Source organism: Engraulis encrasicolus, chromosome 18 (assembly GCF_034702125.1).
Source record: "Engraulis encrasicolus isolate BLACKSEA-1 chromosome 18, IST_EnEncr_1.0, whole genome shotgun sequence".
NCBI lineage: Eukaryota > Metazoa > Chordata > Actinopteri > Clupeiformes > Engraulidae > Engraulis > Engraulis encrasicolus.
The window spans coordinates 29,529,092-29,544,245 of NC_085874.1; the positions used below are offsets into that span (position 1 = coordinate 29,529,092).

The 15,154-nt window shown below is 46.5% G+C and overlaps 1 protein-coding gene across 1 annotated transcript in view; it reads left to right on the plus strand.

The window, feature by feature from the left end:
• Window positions 1-15,154, plus strand: part of LOC134468199 (adenylate cyclase type 8-like) — a 73,083-nt gene that overhangs the window by 57,085 nt on the left and 844 nt on the right. The window contains exons 14-26 of the mRNA XM_063222138.1: window positions 2,823-3,051; window positions 3,643-3,822; window positions 4,226-4,326; window positions 4,660-4,861; window positions 7,257-7,364; window positions 8,071-8,222; window positions 8,610-8,691; window positions 9,497-9,655; window positions 9,943-10,089; window positions 10,781-10,870; window positions 13,399-13,513; window positions 14,222-14,346; window positions 14,493-14,567. Coding sequence (XP_063078208.1) covers window positions 2,823-3,051; window positions 3,643-3,822; window positions 4,226-4,326; window positions 4,660-4,861; window positions 7,257-7,364; window positions 8,071-8,222; window positions 8,610-8,691; window positions 9,497-9,655; window positions 9,943-10,089; window positions 10,781-10,870; window positions 13,399-13,513; window positions 14,222-14,346; window positions 14,493-14,567 — 1,765 coding nt within the window. The remainder of the gene's footprint in view (window positions 1-2,822; window positions 3,052-3,642; window positions 3,823-4,225; window positions 4,327-4,659; window positions 4,862-7,256; window positions 7,365-8,070; window positions 8,223-8,609; window positions 8,692-9,496; window positions 9,656-9,942; window positions 10,090-10,780; window positions 10,871-13,398; window positions 13,514-14,221; window positions 14,347-14,492; window positions 14,568-15,154) is intronic.

Sequence of the window (15,154 nt, forward strand, 5' to 3'; positions counted from 1 at the left end):
CTGTACACAGCAAGCTGCTGTCTTAGGACAGCATGGCACTTACTATCCTTAAGCATCAAGCCGACAAGTACAGCACACTGTCCCTGGACACCTAGTTGCCATCTCTAGACACCAGCAATTAGGTGTGCCAGCAGCCGGGTGTCCTGGGGACCATTCCATCAACGGCGTTAAACCCAAATCCGAGTTCGAGACGGTGAACTGCGCTATTTTGCTAACCTGGAACTCAGCTGAGTTGCCACGGTAATTTATGCTCCAACTCAAACCTGGTAGCTCCCAGATTTAACACCAGGCTAAATGAATCAGTGCTACAAAAAAATTAACCTGTAGGAAACAGAGTCACAACCGGCATGTTTAGCTTAATTCCCACCATCATTTTACGAGATCAAAGCGAACCAGTCTCTCTATTTTAATAGTCTATGAAGTGATAATGCCAGTAAAACCTAAAATAATTACCAATGTCTTTCATTTCGGGGGATATCTGATAATCAGCACATTTTTAGAAACTTTTATAGTGTTGATAATAATAACATGATATTGAACAATTCCTTTCATGAAGATGAGGATGTGAATGGCGCAGTGGGCAGGTGTGCTGCGTAATATGTGGTCACGTTGGGTTCAAGTCTTGCATGGCGACATGTTATAGAAATGAAAACTTCACAACATACTTTTGCCTACTCTCTCCTTTGATGTCGCTTTGTGGCTGGCTTCATTCTCTATCAAGCAATAGGCCTAGTTAAATGTAGACCTTTACATTTTACAGCATAGGCAATAAAAACATGTCCAACCACCTTGCAGACGCAGATGCTTGGAGTTGGCATTACCATGATTCAGCAAATGCTCTCTGCCTAACGTTTTAGGCTACCTAAGCTTCATTTTATCCTAAAACTGATTCTTCTGAAAGATAAAATGAAAACACCTTAGGCATGATGCACGCATTTTAATTTTACACATTGAAATGATGGCAGTCGAGGTTCAGACGAGGCTCTCTCTTTGATAATTGCGTTATGATCTGTCATTGCATATATCCTCTCAATCTGAGTGTCATTGTGTTGCTGTCATTGTTATCCGCTCACCTACAGATGCTCTCACATTACATATTCGATGAAGACTTCATTTGACCAGGCATGCCCGAGCCTACAACATGATCGCATTTCGACAATCGTACAATCATTGATATGGACTTCCCCTGTAGGCCTACAACGTACACGAGCGCAATGCCAGCTTTGATGAGCACGGCTGAACTGAACCTCGCCAAGGCGCACCTGATCTTCAATGGTGGAACGGCGTCAGCCTCAAGTTTAAGCTGCTGTCAATCGAAACTCGACTTTTGCACGTCAGCGGCGCTGACTTCAGTGCCAGTGATGGAATGGTCCCCTAGTGTTCCCGGACCGTATTCCAGACATAAGAGACTCAGTCCGCTGGTTTTGTGTGTGTGTGTGTGTGTGTGTGTGTGTGTGTGTGTGTGTGTGTGTGTGTGTGTGTGTGTGTGTGTGTGAGTTGCAGGAAAGCAGGTCATAGTTCAGCAGCTAAGTATCATAATCTGTTTGTGTGTGTGTGTGTGTGTGTGCGCGTGTGTAGGTGTGTGCGTGTTTGGGGGCGGTGGCTTGTGTTATTTTTGTATTTCGTGTGCTCAGTTCACACCTTTTGGTGACCATTTCTGTATGGTGTATGCTGACGTATTATGGTGTGTATGGACGTATTATGGTGTGTGTGTGTGTGTGTGTGCGCGCATACATGCGGACGTGCAAGAGAGAGAGTCCTGCCTCTGTGTCATGGCTTGGACAAAGCCTTTAATGCCTGTCTGGCTAATTTGTGTTTGTGCCTTTGAAAGCTGGTGTGTGTATGTGTGTGTGTGCGCACATGTGCGTGTATGCGTGCGCATGTGCGTGTGCTTGTGTGTATGTGTTCTTTGGATATGTTTGCAGCACAGTAGGCCTTCCTGTGTGTGGGTGTGGGTGTGGCTGTGTGTTATTTGGATATGCCTGCAGCGCAGTAGTGTGTGTGTGTGTGTTTGTGTGTGTCTGTGTGTGTGTGTGTGTGTCTGTGTGTGTGTGTGTGTGTGTGTGTGTGTGTGTGTGTGTGTGTGTGTGTGTGTGTGTGTGTGTGTATGTCTGTGTTAGTTGTATATGCCTGCAGCACAGAAGCATGTCTTATGTGCGTGTTTGTGTGTGTGTGCATAGGTTTATGTTTATGTTGTCTATGTTCGCTTTGTGTGAATGTGTGTTATGTGGATGTGCGTGCAGTACAGTAACAAGTCGAGAAAAAAAGCAATTAAAAAAAGCCAGTGGAGCATATCAGTTCAGTAGCAGAGGAGTAGTCAGTGGAGAAACAGTTCGATATGTAGTCCAACGGTTCCCAAACTGGGGGCCGGGACCCCTAGGGGGTCACAGACATACTGAAGGGGGGTCGTGGAAAAAAGGGACTTGTTTTCACTTGTACAATATGTATTTCGAGCAATATTAGCAAAGAAACTATTAATGGAAAACCTAGCAACATTAATATTGCGAAAATATGTCCAAAAGAGGGTCACCACTGAAAAAGTTTGTGAACCACTGATGTTGCCTGTTGTCTTAAAGACATATCCGAGATGCTCTCGTGAACTTTTTCTGGTAGTGATAGTAATTGTCATTAACTTTATATATTTGACAATATATTTGTAAATAGCTTGTGCTTTATTTTTTTATTTGTGTATTGTTATTTACTTTTTAACATTATCAGACATACAGTATTTACATCTCATTTACGTGTTATGTATCATTTACTATGTAGTATTATCTTTACATTATTTTATTGCCTAATATTTGCTATTTCGATATCATCAGGCGTATCCACATCTCACGGGCGACGCTGGACTGCCTGGAGGGTTCCTATGAGACGGAGGAGGGGCGTGGCCACGAGCGTAACGAGTTCCTGAAGAAGCATCAGATCGACACTTACCTCATCTGCCCCAAGAGGCAGCCAGAAAACAAGGCTCTCCCCAAGCCACCCTCGACCTGCTGCATCACCAAGGACTTTGGAACCGACTTTGGGAGCATCATTGACGTCAACAATGTATGTCACTTTACACTACATTGGATTACGTTGCACGGCATCAAATATTTGATCGTCACTCTACATTAGATTACAAGAAACTCATAGGTGTGCACAGATAGGGATGAGGAGGTGGTGCACCTTTCCCTTTGCCCTACTGCCTACACAAGATGGAGGCTGCGCTTGCGGTTTGTTGTTTTGTCACGAATTGCAGTGAGTGCGTTCCAATATGCGACCTTGCGTCCTCCACTTGTGCTTGTGGCCTCATACCAGGAAGTAATAAGTCATGATGACATCACTGACAACAGCATTATATTTCAATATCTTGCAAAAGCTCAATTGCAAAGTCATTTTCATTCATCTCATTTGCAAACTGGATGGTGAATGAAGAGCAGTCCCCCAAAATTGTTTTGGATAGGCTGACAGCCGGGAAACTTAACTGTTTTCTTCACAGAGGCGGGCATCAGCAAAACGTGAGGCCAAAAGCACAAGTGGAGGACGCGAGGTCGCATGGAATGCACCCTGTGTCACCTCTAGTCTTACTGTATGTTCTACCTCTATGGTACACACATGCACACTACTCTTAACTTATGACTTATAATTCCTGTCCAGATCTTAGCGTCGTTCACCAACGGCTCTATGGCGCACATGCCCAGTGCGCAGCACACTGCATCGCGGGAGATTAACAAGCGCATTGAGCACGCCATTGAGGTCCGCAGCTCGGAACTGATGAAACAGAAGCACATCACACCCCTTACTATGGTGTTCAAGGACACACACCTGGAGGATATGGTAAACACACACACACACACACACACACACACACACACACACACACACACACACACACACACACACACACACACACACACACACACACACACACACACACACAAACACAAACACACACACACACACACACACCCCTTACTATGGTCTTCAAGGACATACACCTGGAGGATATGGTAAACACACACACACACACACACACACACACACACACACACACACACACACACACACACACACACACACACACACACACACACACACACACACACACACACACACTTACTATGGTTTTCAAAGACACACACCTGAAGTACGTATTTGGTAAACTTACACACACCTCCACACCATTCCACTAATCCCCCACTCCTCTCTCCTCTCTCCTCTCTCCTCTCTCCTCCCCCAGTTCTCCTTGATGCGAGATGAGATGTTCAATACCTACATGCTGTGCTCCTTCATCATGCTCCTGCTCCTTATGGCTGTGCAGGCTCTCATCCCCGCCCCCAGGTACCACGCACACACACACACACACACACACACACACACACACACACACACACACACACACACACACACACACACACACACACACACACACACACCCTCCTGTATGCCACACATATGGCAAAAGTCCAATACAATACTAAAAATATCAACATGCGTGTGTGTGTGTGTGTGTGTGTGTGTGTGTGTGTGTGTGTGTGTGTGTGTGTGTGTGTGTGTGTGTGTCTGTGTGTTTGTGTGTGTGTGTGTGTGTCTGTGTGTGTGTGTGTGTGTGTGTGTGTGTGTGTGTGTGTGTGTGTGTGTGTGTCTGTGTGTGCGTATGTTTGTGTGTGTCAGGTTGGTGCCTACGGTGGTGCAGTTTGGAGCGTTCCTGCTGCTGCACGTGCTGCTGCTGCTGGTGACTCTGGCTGAGGAGATGAAGAGATGCCCTCCCCAGATACAGCAGCTGTGCACCGTGGTGCTGGAGAGCACACGGCTACGCAACACCTTCACCCTGGCAGCCATCGCTCTCAACGCATGCATGGTCACCACAGACATGGTGAGACAGACAGACAGACAGCCGCGCATGGACGCACGCACACACACACACACACACACACACACACACACACACACACACACACACACACACACACACACACACACAGATACAGACACAGACACAGACACAGACACACACACACACACACACACACACACACACACACACACACACACACACACACACACACACACACACACACAGAAACACCTTCGCACTTACAGCCATCAGACTTATTGTATGCACACATAGGCTTCAGTTTCTAGCATACATGCCAAGTAAATACACAGCCTGGACAAAAAAAGTCACCACAAAGAAAAAAAGTCACACACACTAATACACACACTAATACACTGCTCGGCCAAAACAAATCGCTATCAAAATAATGTTGATTTTGAGACACCATCTGCTCTGGCATTGTTAAAAGTCACAGATTGTATTTCCATCCAGTGTTGCATTCGTTTTCAACAAGATCTGGCATTGATGATGAGAAAGTCTAACTGATATGCAAAGCTGTATTCAGCACATGCCAAGGATTTGTCAATAGGGCTAAGGTTTGGACTCTGTTGTGACTAGTCCATATGTGAAAATGATGTCTCATGTTCCCTGGAAAACACTTTCAAAATGTGAGCCTAATGAATCCTGCCATTGTAATCTTGGAATATGCCCATGTCACATCTACGTGGAGAAAACAATAAAGATTCCCTGCTGTCAGCCTAGCCACAACAACTTTCGGGGGACTATTCTTCATTTACCATCCCATTTGCAAATGAGAAAATGACATTAGTATTGAGCTTTTGCGAGATATTGAAATACAAATCTGTTGTCGTTGACGGGACGGGAGTCCGCATATTGCAAATAGGGTGACCAGCTGTCCGGACTTCGGCCGGACAACCCCGCCCCTTAACTTTCTAACCTAGCATCCTCGCGCCGTACCCAGAGCCATACAGAGAACAGAGTTACGCGATTGGAGGACCAGGAATTAAATTGCAGCCCCGCCTTTCAGCGAGATAAGGTTGTTCCTAAAGCGGCTGTCTTCCCATAGACTCAACATAGAACCACCACATTAACAGCCAAAAATAAGGACTAACGAACTATACTGCGGGGTAATCACCACAAATATGTAAACTATCAACTGTCTCGGTGGTGATAATCACAACAGTTTTATCATGATGTTTATCTGAAGTTATTACTACGAACAGCAAGTCTTGTCATATTCCCTGCATTGCATCGCGTTGCATTTGCTGTGTGCTACGCCCACTACTAGGAACTAACATTCGCAACGCTGAGCAGTACTGAGAAGCTAAAACAGCTAATTTTGCTAATGAGGAAGTCGGCCCTAGCAGACAGCGGAGATCGCCTGACTCTGTTCTCTGTATGGCTCTGGCCGTACCCATTGCTTCGACTTTCCGACTCCCCGCCTCTGTGGATAAAACAGCATTCTAAACTGTAGGCAGAAATCAGGGAACAGCGCTGCCATTTTACCTCAGACTAACTCAGCTGCCAACAACAGTTTTACTTGTAAAACAATATTTTTTGGGGGGAAGGATTTTCGCATTTCATTACCTCACTCCGATAAAGGAGTCATTAGTAGGCTAGGCCTACCACTAACTTAATATTGTATCAGAGACGGCAGGTTACGATAGACAAATCCTTCCGTTGTTGTCTGTATTATTTCATAAATATTTTTTTCATGTATTTTGGGTAGACATGCATGCGTAGGCCTATAATAGCCAACAATTAATTTGATTTATTTTACTCAAAGTTGGTCAGGAGAGTGTTTATCAGCGGTGTTTTAAGGGAGGCAAACCGCTTCTGTCAACCTTTTTTTTTTCATGCAGACGCTGGATAACCATAACAACAACACGAGCTCAAAATACAGACATAGCGCCCGTGCAGAAAGACGTTCTGTTTGTAAAGTTGTGAGAGCCCTCGTTGTAAAGGCATTTAGCGGACAAACTTAGTTGCACTATGCGTTGCCACCAGTGCAGGAAAAAATAGGAAACAGACAGTAGCCTAGACAATAATTTAGCCTACCTTATTTAACTTTCATACAGTCAGTTAATGCACTTCATATAGGTCTATGGACCGGAGATTTCCCCGGCGACAGCAATACATTAATTCGCTGTGCGAAGTCTGGGGTTATATCTGGAGTAATATGGCGGCCGCAGATATCGGAAACGCGACCGACTGTCAAGGTCTTGTTTGCGTCAATGACGTTGCCTCGCATCTCGAGGCCATACGCAAAAGGCTAGGGGGAAAGGAAAGACAAAGAGAGGGACACACAGACGTTGTGAACAGGTCGTAAAAACGGACCAATGGCCACCCTAATTGCAAAGCATCCCTGGAGTCCTGTGAGCCTAAATTCCCTGAATGCTATTACTTCCCTCAGGTGTGGTGTCACTTCCGGGGAGTGCCGTTTGCCAATAGGAGCAGCGAACAGCAGTCACCTGACCTGCCACCCACTCAGAGCTACCCCAGCCTCTGCACACACCCAGAGGTAACACACACACACACACACACACACACACACACACACACACACACACACACACACACACACACACACACACACACACACACACACACACACACACACACACACACACACACACACACACACCTGAACTCTGTAATTACCAAAGACCCTTGAGAGGAAGCTTATATTTTGGTGGCTTTAGTTTACTGTGATAGTTGGCATCACAAAAAACAGTCAAGTCAAGAAATAATAGACAATTGACAAGAAATACAAGACAATGCAAGAAATTCTGAATGCAGTCTTTTTATTGAATAGTCATGTATTAGATCTGGCGGTTTGGCTCGGTTGAGGGGAGTCCCCTGGCTTTCCCACCAATGAAAGCATATATACAAGGGACAGCAGCAGCATAGGAAATGTTCACCCAATTTAAGAGTAGGTGAGCAAACCATTCTCGCTTGGCAAAGAGAGGCCTATGGCATGTTATACATGGCAAGGTGGAGCTGGGATGATGGTAGGTTGCAAAGTAGCAAACTGTTGTGCTCTAGCACCCTCTACAGGACTGAAGTGTTATTTGCTGCCTTCCATTGCTCTTTGGTTACAATGACAAATTGGTTGTTACGATAGGGTCTCCATAGAGAGTTTTCCTTAGTGATGTGTTTGTTATGATGTGGTTTCCATAGTGATGTGTCATGATGGTCGCCATGATAATGCGTCTCCTCTCTTACAGTTCTTCGTCCTGAGTGGGGTGGTTTCCATGGTTACCTGTGCGGTGTTCCTGCGTCTGAGTTCTCTTCTGAAACTGCTGGTGTTGCTGCTACTGCTGCTCGTACACTCCATATTCATAGACATGGCCTACAACACACTCACCGACCAACCCAGGTACACACACACACACACACACACACACTCCATATTCATAGACATGGCCAACAACACACTCACTGACAAACCCAGGTGCACGCACGCACGCACGCACGCACGCACACACACGCGCGGGCGCGCACGCACACGCACACTTTGCATATTCATAGAAATGGCCTACAACACACTCACCGACCAACCCAGACACAAACACACACGCACACACACGCACACACACACACACACACACACACACACACACACACACACACACACACACACACACACACACACACACACACACACACACACACACACACACACACACAAACACACACACAGAGGCCTGACGAACAACACATTCACCTGCCACAATCACGCCAATCTCCCTCTCTCCCTTCGCAGGGCCCACTACCTGAGGAGGAAGGGAGTGTCGATCCTGCTGCTGGCCATGTTTGTGGTGGCGGTCTTCTACAATGGTAGACAGGTAGGACACGCGCATGCACACATTCACACACGCGCACATTGCTGGCCCGAGACATAAGCGAACTATGAGATGGCTTAGGGCCCCCAAGCCACCAGGGCCCCCCGTGAGCAGCGAAGTTCCAGGAAGAAATTAATTTTCCTCTAGTTTCCCTAGTCTTATTTTTTTCTCATGTGCCATTTACTACGATGAATGAAACGGGAGCCACTATATATCCAGTATCGGGGACCCAGATTACACACACACACACACACACACACACACACACACACACACACACACACACACACACACACACACACACACACACACACACACACACACACCTGATGTGACGATGATGGTGCCTTTCCTTTAGTGAACACTAATGTTCATGTGTTTCCTTGAATGGTGATCATGCATTTCTTGTGCTGAATACTTGATCGGTGATTCTTATTCTGTAACTATCATGATGATGATGATGTATGAAGATATTCTGTAACGATTAGTGATGATGATTTATTTCCTGATTTTCCATTTCATGATGCAATTCCTGTACTGGGAACCGACTGCTCATCTAGGTCTGATGCATGTCCTGTAACGATGATGCGTTTGTTGTAATAATTTGGATGGATATCCTAGAATGAGGAGGAGGAGGAGGATGATGATGATGATGATGATGATGATGATGATGATGATGATGATGATGATGATTCGATTTCTGTAGTGAATACTCTTGATGATGATGCGTTCCCTGTAACACTGATGATGCGTTTCCTGTAACGATGATGATGCGTTTCCTGTAATGGTGATGATACGTTTCCTGCAGTGGGAGGCGACGGCACGTCTGGACTTCCTTTGGCGTCTGCAGGCTCAGCAGGAAGTCGAAGACATGAGGGAGCTGCGGGAACACAACGAGAGCCTACTGTACAACATTCTGCCTACACACGTAGCACGCCACTTCCTAGAACGCAGCAAGAACAACGAGGTACACACACACACACACACGCACTCACGCACACAGACACAGACACAGACACAGACACAGACACAGACACAGACACAGACACAGACACACACACACACACACACACACACACACACACACACACACACACACACACACACACACACACACACACACACACATACACACGAGAGCCTACTGCACAGCATGATGCCTACACATGTAGCACCCCATTTTCTAGAATGCAGCAAAGGTACAACAAGGTACAATGTGTGTGTGTGTGTGTGTGTGGGTGTGTGTGGGTGTAGGAGCTGTACTCCCAGTCGTACGATGAAGTTGGGGTGATGTTTGCGTCGATGGCTGGTTTTGACGATTACTACGAGCAGCGGGAGGCGAGGCAGGAGGGAGTGGAGTGTCTACGACTCCTCAACGAAATCATCGCAGGATTCGACGAGGTGAAGACACACACACGCATACACACACACACGCACGCACGCACACACATGCAAATGCAAGCACGCTCACACACACGCATGCACACAGGGACAGAGGCACATGCACACAGGTCACTACTATTCCTGTGCAATAGATATTTTGTACTTAAACACATTTTCCCCCTCTTCTCTCTCTCTCTCTCCTGTCTCTCTCTGTGTTCCTGTTGATCTCCCCTCTGTATCTCTGGTCCTGCATCTCTCTCATCTCCCATCTGTCTCTCTCTCTCTTGGCTCCCATACGTTTCTCCTGTCTTTCCTCTCTCGCTGCCTGTCTGTCGTTTTCTCTCATCTACCTTTTCCTCTCCTCTTTCCATCCTCTCCTGTTTCCATCCTCTCATATCCTCTCCACTCCTCTCCCATCTCGCCTCTGCTCTCGTCCCCTCCTCTCCTCTACACATTCCTCCTCTCCTCCTTTCTCCTCTCTCCATTCCCCCTCTGCCCTCCTCTCCTCTCCTCATCTCCCCTCTCCACGCCTCATCCCCCTCCACCTCCCCCTCTCTCCTCTCTTGTCTCTCCTCTCCTCTTTTGTCTTTCCTCTCCTCTCCTCATCTCTCGTCTCGTCTCGTCTCGTCTCGTCTCGTCTCGTCTCGTCTCGTCTCGTCTCGTCTCCTCTCCTCTCCTCTCCTCTCCTCTCCTCTCCTCTCCTCATCAGCTGCTGGAGGAGTCCTACTTTCTGGATATTGAGAAGATCAAGACCATCGGCAGCTGCTACATGGCGGCTTCTGGCCTGTCCCCCGACACCGTGAGTATACCAGTCACCTGCCACCTCTCACCTGTCCCCTTGTCACAGTGAGGACACCTGTCACTTGTCCCCTGACACCACAAGTAAACTTCTTACATGTTTCCTCTCATCTTGGACCCGCTAGCCCAGGGTTTTTCAACACTGGGGTCGGGACCTCCTTTGGGATCGCCTGGAATTCAAACGGAAAATTCAATTTAAAAAAAGGGTATTGATCAATATTACCAATTATTTATATAAATATACTAATTAATAACAACTATTCAATATTCTGTTTGAAACAACATTTACAATCTTAGACTACCATACATATCTATAGGTATAATACCATAAAATGTATGCAGTCGTGTTTTCATTTTTTCGTGAAAAAATATGCATGTGCTGGACTCTGATTAGTGGAGAAATCAAAAGAATAAAAATGAGCCAGGACTACTCCTTTCATCCAGGGGGTGTTCACTCACGGAACTAGCTACTAGCCACAACTGGCTAACCCTAATCCTACCTAAGTGCAAAATGAATGGGTGTCAATGGAGTTTCCTACTGTTATTATTTTTGTGATTTTTTATACTTTTTTGCCCTGAAACATTAATATCCAGTTCGCAGCTAGAAATAATAAGACCTAGCGTTTCGATTATTTTGCGCCACTAGATTATTATATACTGGGTCACAAAGCTCAATTTTTATGAAGCCAAACCCATAAACATTAGCGAGATGCTAGCGAGTACAGGTCGAAATATTCTTCCCTGCTGTAAATCTACACACCTGAAAGATTTGTCAATACAGCCTATTGGTAAACACCATCCATAGTGCTTACCAGGAATGTTTTGTTGATGAGATTTGTGACTGGAAATAGCAGTAGCAATGTATTTAGCATATGGGCTACCTTTTCCATTCCATACATTTTCCCACATGACTTACCAACGCTCGCCAGCTAGTGGACACTCCATAGGAACTGCAGTATGCATGCAAAGCTAACTGTGTGAACATTCTCCCTGTTAGAGATTCTCTGAGTGCGTTACAATATGCAACCTTGCCTCCTCCACTTGTGCTTGTCTCCTCGTACCAGGAAGTAATATGTCATGATGACATCACTGAAAACAGCATTATATTTCAGTATCTTGCAAAAGCTCAATTGTAAAATCTTTTTCTCATTTACAATTGGGAAGGTGAATGAAAAACAGTCCCTCAAAAGTTGTTGTGGCTAGGCTGACTGCTGGGAAACTTTATCGTTTTCTCCACGGAGGAGGGGTCAGAAGGCGGGGCGAGGAAACAAGCACAAGTGGAGGAGGCAAGGTCGCATATTGTAACGCACTCAGAGTTTCATCTCAATGTTGTAGGTGTTGAGTGAAAACGTAGCAGCAAAGAGGTTGGATATATACAGTAATAAGCAGAATCGAAACACGCCCACTCAATGCAAAAGCGTGTGCTCAAAATTCGGTCTCCTAAGGGGGCGTTGTCCCTCCTTCTTCTTCTCTTTTCGTGGTGTTTGCACAAGACGTGCGCTACCGCCATCTACAGCACTAAGGGGACTCCATTTATTCCCAACCTCAAGACTCCGAAGGTCTCCTAATCGAAGGTCTCCTAAAGGGGCGTTCACCCGACGTAAAGTGGATACCGGAAAAAGAACCCGCCTGCTTTATCTCCGTCTCATATACGATTCTCTGGTAGCAGCTTCCTGTCTAGAAGGGAAACGCTTTCCCAGCACATTCCCCATGCAAGTAGCGTCCTCTAGTGGTCATTTGAATGAACTCAAAGAGATTTATAAATCAAATCTCAGCATACATATAGAGTACATGGCAAAATAACCAAGTCACTTCACATGGGGCCCCCAGAAATGTGGGATGTCAAAATGGGGTCCCATGCCAAAAAAGGTTGGGAAGCCAATAGAGCTCGAAAGTGACGTCACTTCCCCCGATTTCATGGGACCTCAACGGCGTTTTTAGCCGAAAATCGTAGCATGTAATCCAATGGCGGTATTAAAATGATATTTCGTTCCCCTTCGAGTTGTGCCACGAGCTCCACATATGTTGTTTCTGATATTTTTGATTAATTTTTCGTACGAACCCCCAAACTTTTTAGAAAGCTGTGTTTCTTCACATTTTTCATGCAAACGGCCTCGGAACAAAACATTGATGCTTCTGCATGAATAATCTTTATATAGCCTCTTAAACAGCATATTTGGAGCCCAGCGCATATAATGACTGTGATCGGAAGATATTTACACGCTACCATGTTGTTAGATGGTCAGCTTAGGTCCCGTGAAATGCGGAACTAAGGGGCGGGACTTTCAAGCTCTATTTACAGACATCGCAAGTACACCGGTTCCCTCTCCCTGTCCCACTAGCACCTGTCCACTAACCATTTTCCCCTCTCACCAGTCACCTGTCCCTGTGTCCCCTGACACCTGAGCTGGTGCTCTGCACTTAGAGTATATAATGTGTGTGTGTGTGTGTGTGTGTGTGTGTGTGTGTGTGTGTGTGTGTGTGTGTGTGTGTGTGTGTGTGTGTGTGTGTGTGTGTGTGTGTGTGTAGACGTGTTCGGGGGAGTGGCATCACCTAGGTGAGCTGGTCCTGTTCGCTTTGGCCATGCAGGAGACACTGAAGGACCTAAACAGAAGATCACACAACAACTTCCAGCTACGTATAGGTATACTATACACACGCACGCACGCACGCACGCACGTACGCACGCACGCACACACACACACACACACACAGTCATGTGGCATGGGCAGTCATGGGCAGTCATGGGTAAGCGGTTAGGGCGTCAGACTTGTAGCCCAAAGACTGCTAGTTCGACTCCCGACCCGCCAGGTTGGTGGGGGGAGTAATCAACCAGTGCTCTCCCCCATCCCCCTCCATGATTGAGGTACCCTGAGCATGGTACCGTCCTGCCGCACTGCTCCCCAGGGGCGCCATTGAGGGCTGCCCTTGGCACGGGTGAGGCATAAATGCAATTTTGTTGTGTGCAGTGTTCACTTGTGTGCTGTGTCACAATGACAATGGGAGTTGGAGTTTCCCAATGGGCTTTCAGACACACACACACACACACACACACACACACACACACACACACACACACACACACACACACACACACACACACACACACACACACACTTAACTGTGTCAACAGGTATCCACCTTGTTACCTTGCCCATTAATCCTGCCTGTTTCAGAGTTTAGCTGTATTTCCTGTCTGATAGTTCAGTTTAGGCCGTCCATAGCCCTTTCCAATGATTTATCATTAGCAGCTGCTATCCAAATTGTAACAGTGTTTCCCTTGTAACCGTGTATTACATGGCACATGGGTCTCTCTCTCTCTCTCTCTGTAACACACTTTTGTTTTCAACAGGTATAGCGCATGGTCCAGTGGTTGCGGGTGTGATTGGTGCTAGTAAGCCTCAGTACGATATCTGGGGCCTTACTGTCAATCTGGCTAGCCGCATGGAGAGCAGTGGAGTTAGTGGACGCATCCAGGTAATATGCCTCGCATACAATGCACGCACACACACACACACACACACACACACACACACACACACACACACACACACACACACACACACACACACACACACACACACACTACAACTTCGGCTCACTGTAGTGTCTCCCACCGTCAGGTTCCCGAGACAACGCGTGCCATCCTTGCCAACTGGGGATTCTCTCTGGAGCTGCGAGGGGAGATCTACATCAAGGTACACACAAAGGCCGTGTCTCAAATGGCGCACTTGTGCACTTCGGGCACTGTTTTTCAGTGCCTAGGGCGCTCACGCTGAAAATTTCAGTTGAGCCAGTGCACTGAAAGTGCCAGGAAGATCCCCTAACAATGGCGGAAAAATGCAGTGCTTGAATGATGGACACTGCACGCACTAAACGGCGGCCATGTTGACAATGACACGGCGGAAATGTGGCATTCAGTTCAGTAGAAGAGTTTGGTCAACAGTCTCCTAATTCTGTAAGTAATGTTGATGGGACACCAACCTTTTCATGCCAACCAAAGTACTGTATGTGTGATTGTTGTCCTTTGGGCTGAAGGACATGGAAATACAAGCACCAGACGCTGTGCATTGTAAAAAGTAGCTAACTCATATTTTGGCGGGCTAATGCCATGCTCAGCAGTCACTTCCAGCGAGGGCACAGTGCATAGTGCTCAAATTTTTCCACGACACTATGCACTAAAGACCTCAGTGCACTGTGTGCACTGTGCAGTGACTGTCAGTGCACTGACAAAAGTCGTCATTTGAGACATAGCCAAAGACTACACACTTCCAAGTCCACTTAT